This window comes from Gavialis gangeticus, unplaced genomic scaffold, assembly GCF_001723915.1.
Source record: "Gavialis gangeticus isolate Ggan-Ray unplaced genomic scaffold, GavGan_comp1, whole genome shotgun sequence".
In the NCBI taxonomy this organism is placed as follows: domain Eukaryota; kingdom Metazoa; phylum Chordata; order Crocodylia; family Gavialidae; genus Gavialis; species Gavialis gangeticus.
Window position 1 is genome coordinate 60,120,647 of NW_017729022.1, and position 10,642 is coordinate 60,131,288.

At 48.2% G+C, this 10,642-nt stretch overlaps 1 protein-coding gene across 3 annotated transcripts in view; it reads right to left on the bottom strand.

Annotated features, from left to right (window-relative positions):
• Nucleotides 1-10,642, bottom strand: part of ZC3H7B (zinc finger CCCH-type containing 7B) — a 90,141-nt gene that overhangs the window by 48,312 nt on the left and 31,187 nt on the right. For all 3 annotated transcript variants that reach the window (XM_019515116.1, XM_019515114.1, XM_019515115.1), the window contains exons 9-16: nucleotides 8,937-9,196; nucleotides 7,947-8,298; nucleotides 6,933-6,991; nucleotides 5,927-6,089; nucleotides 5,683-5,844; nucleotides 3,738-3,943; nucleotides 2,925-3,025; nucleotides 1,676-1,857 (exon numbers count right to left, since the gene is read on the bottom strand). In XM_019515116.1, the coding sequence (XP_019370661.1) occupies nucleotides 1,676-1,857; nucleotides 2,925-3,025; nucleotides 3,738-3,943; nucleotides 5,683-5,844; nucleotides 5,927-6,089; nucleotides 6,933-6,991; nucleotides 7,947-8,298; nucleotides 8,937-9,196 (1,485 nt within the window). The remainder of the gene's footprint in view (nucleotides 1-1,675; nucleotides 1,858-2,924; nucleotides 3,026-3,737; nucleotides 3,944-5,682; nucleotides 5,845-5,926; nucleotides 6,090-6,932; nucleotides 6,992-7,946; nucleotides 8,299-8,936; nucleotides 9,197-10,642) is intronic.

Sequence of the window (10,642 nt, forward strand, 5' to 3'; positions counted from 1 at the left end):
CCAACATGCTGCTAGACTTCCCAGGGAAGGCTGGGTGACTTGCTTCTCTGTGCAGGCACTGCTGTACTTACATAAATATTTGTATGCGATTGAATGAGTGGGGACTGGCAAATAAAACCTTAGTTTTATGATTTGATAGATGTTCTTTATTCTTCACCACCCAAGTATACCTTTCCTTCAGGAGAAACAGACTCAGTCAGTGCAATCTACAGACCACTGCTATTGCCTTATAGATCACCAGTGGTCAATGGGAACACAGCTAGATAACAGCACTCACACTTTCAAGAGACAGAGATGAGCACAAAGCTTACCACCTTCACAATTACAGTAATAAACTCATTTCCTTTTCTCATCACTCCATCAGTTATTCAAACAAAGGAAGCAGCAGGCAGACAAAAATCCCAGAAATGCATCCAGTGCTCTCTCTGACCATTTGGGAAGTGTGCATATGTGTGGGAGAGGGAAAGACTCTGTATTGGTTATTTTGATTTTAAAGACCTGAGAAGCGCTTGAATATTACAGAGGTTGTGAGTACTTCTGTACAAGTCTAAATACAAGTATTTAGGAGGGAAGCAAACATTTATCTGCTTCCCCACACTGTACAACAACCAAGTGGAACTGCCACAGTTTTAGGAGCCTTTCAAAGCGTCTCTTCCCTGAACTAATCCAGACATAGCGCTGGGTTTCACATTAATGAATTTACATTGACAGGCCTCATCATTGACAGGCCTGTGAAAAAATCTCCACTTGGTTGGCCATGGCAATCAGAAGAATGGTCAGACTCCCACAGAGAGAAGACAAAAAACAGCACAGCAGATATGGGACTCCCATTATGTAAGCCAGTAATTCTCAGCAGGGGCTTGCAGCACCCTGTGATGCCTTGAGATCCTTTCAAAGATGTTGTGGGGAGCCAGGCAATGTTAGCACTGTTAGGTCTACAAACATGATTTACAAGATAAATTAAGACATTTTAAATAGGAATCCATAGTATTACAAACATTCTGACCTGCTGTGGTCTCTCTCAGTTCTCTGCAACAGAAGAACTGCTATACTATTTTTCTGTAGTCAAAAAAACAAGTGAAAACGAAGAGTTGGCATTTTGAGGGCTGGATGCGGCCCACTAGGCCATTCTATCTAGCCCACGGGGCCCCTAAAAAATTTAGAAAATTAATATTTATCTGCCCCTGGCTGCCTGTCATGCAGCCCTCAGTGGCTTGCCAAAACTCAGTAAGTGGCCTGCTGCCCAAAATAATTACCCACCCCTGTTTTACAGCCTCTCAGAAGTAACTTTGTCAAAGGTTCTACATATTTTTTGTAAGACACAAGTTCTCATTGTGACATAAGTCACTTAAATGTTTTAGAATTCTCTTCCTAATGAACATTTCAACCAATAGGTACAGTCATGAGGGAAAGACTCATGGAAACTGCAATTCCCAGGTTCATCTCTGCACAGACAATCCTAGCAATCATGTTGAAAGGGCCAATGTGCCAGTCAGATCACCTCCTGGTCTTTCTTCTGCCTCCTCATGGAGAGGGAGGATAAATACCTTCTTGTATCCCACCAGTCCTCCCAGCCAACCCCAGAGGCAGAGCAAGTGTGCTAAAGAAGGCCTGGACGTGCACTCCCTCCCTATTTCCCCCTAAACCAACAAGCTGTGTTCAGCATTATACTTACCTGAATACTGCTGCAGCAGCCAGACCTTGAGCTCAATGAAGCTGTGAGCAAAGTGGCAACTATCCTCACGTAAGCAGCCATAACGCACCTCATGCCGACACACATCAAACTGGAAGTGCTCCTGGAACTGGCGGATCTTAGAGTATTTCAGGGAAGTGGAACGCACAATGTGAACCAAACACCTGCAGAGGGAAAAGGCCAGGCCACGGAAACACCAGACATCAATGGACCGAACCTTCATCCCTCCATCTTCCATTCACTCCGACATGGGGCGAGAGGGGCGAGGACAGGGAACTGAGTTGGGGAGGGTTGTGGGGTGGTGATGACAAACACAGAAAGCTGATCCTGACAGAGATGCTATCCAACAGTTCACTGACTAGTCAGACGTGCTGGGGAATCCAAACCCTCCTGCAACTACAGGACAGTACAGGGAAAAATGCCTTGCATCTCCCTCAGCCCTCTGATGATGCCTCACTGTGGGTTCATCAGACCTCACATGCTGCAAATACCAGCAGCTAAGGCCAGATCTGAAGCCCACTAAAGTCAACTGAAAGACTTCAGTGAATTCCACTGGGCTTTGATCAGGCCTCAGATCCCTTGACAGTAGGGGACTAACCCTCAAGGCAACGTATCACACCATGGGCTTTCATGTCACGGGAACCTGGAGTATGAGAAAGAAACAAACAAGAGCCCGAGGTAACTGGCAGGGGATGCTTAATGCACACTAGCCTAATAACGAACGTGCAGTAGCATGCCAAGCAAAACCCATGCTAATACACAGATCGACCCCAGCAGGGTGTGGAGCCCCACCCCCGCTCTGATCCCACGTGCCCCAGACCTGAAAAAGTTGCTGCCGCCATTGGCAGCATCAGCAGCGGGTAGCAAGCAGTTGGATGCAAAGCTGGCGGCAGCGGTGACACTGAGTCACCATGGCTGCTCCACCCAGCATTGCGGGGCTTCCCAAAGTGCAGGGCCTGGGGCAGTTGCCCCTGATTTGCCCCCCCCAAGGAATGGCCCTGCTAATATGCTACCGTGCAGTAGTATTAAGCTATTGTGTAGTAAGTGTCACTGAAAACCTGTATGCCAGTGCTACTGCATAGTAACTCTAGTTACTGTGCATTTAATTAGTACTTCATTAAGCAAGCACTAAATTAAAAATACACAGTAACTACTGCACGTTAATGAATGTGTAGATGTACCCAGGGCAGTCAAATGGTGGTTTCTGACAGGGCTGAGCCAGCTCACTCACTTGTTGTCATGGAAGGTGTGTTTGGCAGCAAGATTGGAGCAGACAGCTGGAGAGTCCTTGGTCCCTTTGCTGATGATGCGGGGTTTGCTATCAAAGCAGATCTGGGGAGGGAAGAATCAGCATCATGAGAAATCTTAGGGACTGGTAAAAAAGGAAGGAACACTGCCACAGTTTTCACACAGACTGGCAGCTTTTCATATAGACTTAACTCAAGGGGTCTGAACCTTGGCCTTCTGGGGCATCTTTGCCTCTTTCTGACATTTTAACTACGTTTTCCATTGCAGTTGGGAGAGTTTTAGTCAGTCCCTTCTTCCCAAAAGAATACAAACAAGGGGAAAACAATGAGGAAATTTACAAACAGGATGAGCATACCAAAAAGGCATGTTCTTTTACACATACAGCAAACCTGCTGCAGGTCACGATAGGGTCAATCCTCAGCTAATTTAGTCAATGTCTCCACTGACTTCACGAGAGTGACATCCATTTATTACAGTTGGGGCAAAGTTGGATTATTAATTACATTTGTAGATATAAAGAACAAGTGTAATTCATTCTGTGGTTCAGAGAGTGGGCTGATCACCAGCAGGGAGTAGGGGCAGGGATTAACCCCCTCGTACATACAAGATCATATAATTGTTCAGGTGCCTCTTGAGTGATTTTGTTTTCCCACCATCCTTGGAGGCACTGCTGCTTCTGAGGGCAGGTCCCATGGTAGGATGAACCAACAACCCAGCCATAGATGAGAATGGACGTAGCATAAATCACAGAGAAAATAACTGCTCCCTCCCTTGTTCCTGCCCCTTCTCCTGATACCTCGCATAGGAAGGTGAAGATGCCCTGGTGTTCCTTCAGGAGCTTGGCAATGGTTAGGCTGCCCCGCTTGAGGCCACCTAGCGGGTCAAAGAGGAGGTCGCGATTGAGGGTACCCTTCCTTTCCTCTGTCCACACGTCGATCTCCTCCTGGTGGTACGCGAAGGTGCAGTTATCCCCGTACTTACAGTCCTGCTTGTTAAGCATATCTACAAAGCAATAAAGAGCACACGCCACACAGGGTGGGCAGCTAGGTCAGAAACTGTGCCCTCTCTCATCACCTCCCACTGCCCTTTGCTATCTGCTCCTCACAATAGATTATCAGCAGGAGATTGAAGAGTTAAGACACACCCCCAAGGACTTGTATAGAGGGACACATCTTGGAAAGTCGATCCAAATTAACTACAAGGTATGAATTTAGAATAAACTAAACCACAATAATTCTGCGTGAACACTTTCATCTGAAATGTAAGTCATCTTAAATTTCGGCTTGGTTTAATTCACATCCAAAATGACACCTGAAAAGTGACATCTCTAACGTGAATTAAACTACCCCAAATTCTTGATTGTGAGGACAAACTAAACAACAATAACATTTAAAAAGGTTGCAGGGGGGCGGAACTTACTCCAGCTCAACTGAATCCACTGGTTTGTCTGTCTGCTCTAGCCTGTGGTAAGGGGAAGCTAAACTCTCATAATTTACTACCTGTTTTATTCAGGGACAGATCACTGTGGTTTAACTTCACTGTCTGGAGAACAGGAGTGGACAAATGGAACAGTTATAGCGGAGCAGCTGATGTGTGCTCGAAAGTGGTACATCCTCCCCTTTCCTTACAGTGAGGTAATTGTCCCTTTGGACGTGCCATAAATAAGTGTCCACAAAATGCTTTAATATAGTTTAGCTAATCCACTTTAGAAATTAATCTGAATTAACTTTTATGAGCAACCCCATGTAGACAAACCTCAAGTCATAGCTTTTGGGCCCTTTCCACCTTATCAGTTATCTTGTAGATATACCACCTCAGAGCAATCTTGTCATATCCCAAATACTAAGTGATGTCTGGCCTGCTCAGTACAGGGATGAGGGACTTTTAGGGAAGGTCCTGGTGCCATAGGAAGTGGTGTTAGTTACAACAGGGTGGGTTCTTCCCTGAGGCAGTATAAAACCAAAGCACCAGTGTGGCACTGGGGTAACTGAACAGGCAGGAGGAGCATCAGTTTCTCCACCCCATCACTGGCGATGCATAGGGGTGCACATGGGTGCATTTGCACCCTGAGACTGGCGGTACAGCCCCTGCAAAAAGCACCACCGACACTGCTGGCGGCACCTGCAGGTGGTCGCTGCTCGCCACCCCTCCCCACAGACACCATCAGCAGCATCTGCGGATGGTCACTGACCACTAGTCAGCACTCACCATTCCTCCCCCCACCCCCACTGCTGACATCGCTGTGGCTGCCTGCGGGAGCTCCCCGCTCAGCCCGCTCCTACTGCCACCACCGCTGCAGCTCCATACTCACTGCCACCACCAACACTGCCACCTGCAGGTGGTCGCTGTGCCCCCCAGCCTCTGGGGGCATGCATTGTTCATTCACCTCAGTTTGCAACATTGCATTTGACCAACAATGTATCCTAGGAAGCATCCTGCTGTTGGCTTACTATCGATCACCTCCTTATCAGACAACAGCATCATTCTTCCAAGCAGTCCTATACTTACAATGTGAACGCTACCTGCTGCTCTACTTCTCAAGACTCCCATTTCCTACAGTGTCATGGATTCCTCAGTTTCTTTTCTTGTTTGCATCCCACCAGCCAACCCCTAAAACCTAGTGACTGCTTGATGAAGGCTCTAGGGAGAGCAAGGCCCACTAAAAGCCTGTCCCCACCTCTGCCAGCACATGCTTCATCACCCTGTCCCTGCCTGCAGCAGACCCATCCCCTGCAGATCACCTTTGCACAGGTAATAGGATCCTACAAAGTTGGTTTTGGTGGGACGAGGTCGGATCCTCTTCCACGTCTTGTCTTCAGAGTTTCGCAGTCTCCCCAGCAGTATATCTCGCTTGCACTTGTGCTCCAGACCTTCCCGGTATGTGTAATCTCCAGCTTTGGGGCCTATGCGAAAGCACAACCAGATCAGCCAGAGGGTGATCCCCAACCATGTTAACTGCTCGGGGTGTCACAAAGGGCACCTCACCTGTTTTGGGGTAGCAGATGTGGCAGGCTTGTTTGAAGAGGTGAGTGGATGCAAGTGGGTTCTTCACGAGCAGGGCTGTATTGGGCATTGCTGACTCTGCCTGAGATAGCAGGAGCCCAGACACCTTGGGTACGGCAGGGTGACTTACCCCACCGAGGTTGACCTGAAAGACAAAAAAGCACATCTCTATCCTCTAAGTCTCACTGGCAGAGAAGTAGCAGAATTAACTTTATATTCTTGATGTTCAAGGTACACCCAACAGGAAATGTACTGCGCTCAAAAAAGGATGTCTTCCTTCCTGTGCAATGGTAAAAGTGTTTCTCTTCTTCCCTTGCTTTCCTTCACAATGAGTTCTGCTTTTGAAGGCACCTCAACCAAAGGCTTCACCTTGCCACAAGCTGAGGGGAAACTAACCCAAGCATCAGAAGCGATAAAAAAAAAACAGGTGAAAATGAAGAGGATAGAGGCTCTACTCAGTAACCCAGTCTATGGAAAGGCACATTACCTCACCAATAGGACATAAGTGCTCATCCCCAACTTGGTGACCCAATGTGACAGAGACATGTGATAGCTTGGTAGAGGCTCCACAACAGACCTCCAATAGGACCAGTGGGGGCAAACCAGTGACTAATTTTAATTAGGAGATTGATACATTTATTAACAGGATTATATGAGGGATGCATAACTGAGAACTGGACTACCTGACACAGGAGGTCCCTTCCAGCTTTGTGTCATTCCACTTATTCCATTTATATTAGGTAGGGAACAAAGAAGGGGAGGAGAATTCACCAGTGGAGAGAGTCCTCTGCCCAGCCCTGCCACACACTGGGAGAGTTGGAAAGAGGTTTTGCAGAATGGCAAGGGGCTCCATGCCTTGAAACTGAGGGAACCAGGGTTTTGGATAGATTAAGACAGGACCCCAAATTCAGAAGTAGTCCTGCCCTACCACCACTACCTTGGCTCCTGGGCACTTTGGTACAACATCCTGGGGCAGCAGCTCACTCACCACAGGAGATGGTGTCTGGTTGCCAGCAGGGTGTCGCAGTTCCTGAGTGCCAGTTTCTTCTGAAGAGAGAAAGAAAAACACATTAATGCTTGTTGCACAGGTTTACTTTTTTCAGCCTTCCAGGGATTTCAAGCTTCCTGCTCAGTCTTGAAAACCTCCATAAACCTTCCCTTTTCTGAAAGTCCCTAAGGCAACAGAACTCAACTCCAGGCTGCTCATCTGGTGCTTCTCACAACAAGGCAACAATAATATGGGTTCAGGTCTAGCCACCAAAACAGCCAGAGACAAAAGAAATTCAGCACAGAAGAGACCAGATGCCCCAAAATTCTGCCCAGCCAATCTCTGATCCACTAATCACTGCTTCATCACATCCTGAATGTGATGCTTCACCATCCAGTGACACACAGTGATTGCTCAGCTCCTCTGGAGCTCCTTACCTAGTCTCAGTCCATAATCCAACTCCATAAAATGTTAGAACCCTTGAAGTCCTCTTTGAGATATGATATGTATTGCCAATGGAAATCAGAGATGGCAAAGACTTATTAAACCGTCTATGCCACTGTCGATGAAGATCTTCCCACTCAGTAGATGTGCCATGACTCTGTTGTAAAGGACTCTGAATGAAAGGACTTCTACCACTCCACTTTGAAGATTAATACCTTCCCTTGAAGATCTAACTAAGTTTCCTTAAGACCTAGTTCTGGTTATACCACCCCTTGGATAACCTTGGACAACCACTTTTCCACATAGGTAAATGTACCCCACTGACATGATCAGTCACCAAATCATCCCACCGAAATTCTTTACCAGTTATCCATGCTCTGTGTATTAAGTTCCTTGAGTCCTTCCTCTATCCATAACATTTCTCTAGAGTTTACTTATTTCCAATGTTCTTCTCTGGACATAGACTTATCCTCATCAGAGAGGCATCAAGAGCAGTATTCCAGAAGCCCTTTCACACCTTTCATGGCACAAAAAACCTGCCAGCTCTATACCCTTGTGCTCTGTACCTACCGATGGCAAAGGAATCCAAGGCGTCCAATGAACCCCTGCTAGTCCCAAAGGTATCCAGTGCATCGAGTTGTGACTCGGGGTATGGGAGTAGATCTAGTGAATCCAGAGAATCCAGAGTGGAGCCACCACTTCCCCCTGGTGGTGCTGGCTCAAAGGCATCCAGGACAGAGGAGGAGGAGAGCTGCTTCGTAGGATCCATCACCAGGCCAAAGGAGGCAGGTGGCAGTGGTGTGGAGACTGGTATATTTGCTGTCACCACAGGGGGCAGCAGTGGCGTTCCACCCGGAAACACAGGGATCAGCTGTGGCATCTCAGTAGGCAGGTTGGTGGGGATGGTTCCTTGGACCAGAGACTATGCAAGTCAAGAGAAGAAAGGAAATAAACAGCATATTAGGAGAAGAGAGGACAGGGTATACATTAGGGCAGGGGTGGGCAAAATGCAGCCCACGGGCCAGATGCGGCCTGCCAGGCCTTTTTATTCAGCCCACAGGGCCCCTAAACATTAATTTTCTAAATTTTTTTATCTGCCCCAGGCTGCCTGTCATGCGGCCCTCAATGGCTTGCCAAAACTCAGTAAGCGGCCCTCCACCCAAAATAATTGCCCGCCCCTGCATTAGGGAGATAAGCTGATGGACTGTGAATGCTACAGCAGCAAGATGCCACTCCAGAGAATATAGCCCTTTAGGGCAAGGGGAGAACCCACCTTATGTCCGCTTCAGCATCCAGGCATTGAAAAGGAGGTAAGATGCTATCACTGTGTGTTTGGGGATCAGCAGCTCCATCCAGAGCTACCAATCTCATAACATGCAGTATGGTGAGCCAAGACTTCTGATAGGCTCCTTAGAGGCATAAGAGCCAGTTGTGGGCAAAGAAAGGCATCAAGTGCACTCCTCTGAAAGAATGGGTGGCAGTATGGTAAAGGGGAAGAGAAAGCTATAAAGGACTGATTCAAAATAAGAATGGAGGGATTCATGTGATCTGAGTTCTTACTAGAGGATAGTGTGACCCATCAGCAATGGAATCCAGGAGAGAGTCCAGTTCTTCCCCAATGATCTCCCCATCTGTGAAGTCCTCCACACTCTCAGGCACTGGCAGGGAGACACAGTCTGGAGAAGGGAGCAGGCTGGCAGCAGGGAGCGAGGTGGGTAGGCCCTTTGCATCCAAGTCGGAGGGCGAAAGGGCCAACCCCTCACTCACAGGGATGGAAGTGGCAACGGGAGCAGGAATGCACTGCAGGTCCATGGAGCACTCTGCCAGGGCGAGAGACAGCCAGTCACACAGGACAGCCCCTTGCACAGGGGGGATCAGAGCATGGCTCAACCAACAGAAACAAGCACAAGTGAGTCAAGCCACAAGCACCGAGCATGTGAAACCACCATCAGGGGCTGGTCACTCCAGGTTCAAAGATTCTTGACCTTTGATTTTTGTCCCTGACCTCACAAAGACTTTCACAAAATGGCTCAGTTGGAGCAAAACAATACTGTATGGATCATTGTAAGGCCTGGTGACCTTGCTGAGCAAGGCAGGTCTTAGTCTGAGTGAAATAAATCACAATTCAGCTACTGAATTTAATGGGGCCAGGATTAGAGACATTGGGCCTACAGTACAAGTACTCTATATCCCACCCCCTACAGCTAGCAGTTTACAGTGAACCTCTTCTACCACCTTCTGCAGAACTCAGTTGCTTTCCTTACACCCTCTGCTCCTTATAGCCACTAGGGCTCAACTAAAACCCCACTTCCACATCCCCTCTTCAGATTCAAGAGACACAAGCAGAAAACCTCGCTGGGGAGAGGGCCTGGGATTAGGAGGCCCTGACAAGTCTCCCAATGCTGGTACAGAGTGTGGGTTTCCCCAATAACTTCCTAAGACTCACCAGGCATCTCTAACTGGGTACAGTCCTGCTCCTGAGCTCCTGACACCATGGGGCTCTTTAGCCTGGAAAATCGCAGGCTCAGGGGCGATCTTGATGGCCACCTATAAGCTTATCAGGGGTGACCACCAGTACCTGGGGGAATGTTTGTTCACCAGAGCGCCCCAGGGGATGACAAGGTCGAACGGTCATAAACTCCTGCAAGACCATTTCAGGCTGGACATAAGGAAGAATTTCTTTACTGTCTGAGCCCCCAAGGTCTGGAACAGCCTGCCATCGGAGGTGGTTCAAGCACCTACATTGAACACCTTCAAGAGCAAATTGGATGCTTATCTTGCTGGGATCCTATGACCCCAGCTGACTTCCTGCCCTTTGGGCAGGGGGCTGGACTCAGTCATCTTCCAAGGTCCCTTCCAGCCCTAATGTCTATGAAATCTATGACACCTGCAGGAGATGGGCTTCCCTTCTAAGTACCCTACTGCACAATTGACGCTCCCCTCCATAACTAGTGGGTGGGAGGTTAGGGGGTGGAAAGATGCATCTTTTTCCCTAAGCTTCTTATATCTTCTGGTAAAATTTGAAGATAAAGATTAAGTGAACTAAACACTAAGTTGGAGTACTGCGTCCAGTTCTGGGCACTGCACTTCAAGAGGGATGTGGACAACATGGAGAGGGCGCAGAGGAGGGCCACTCGCATGATCAGGGGGCAGCAGGGCAGGCCCTATGAGGAGAGGCTACGGGACCTGAACCTGTTCAGCCTCCACAAGAGAAGGCTGAGGGGGGATCTAGTGGCCTGTTACAAACTAGTCAGAGGGGACCAGCA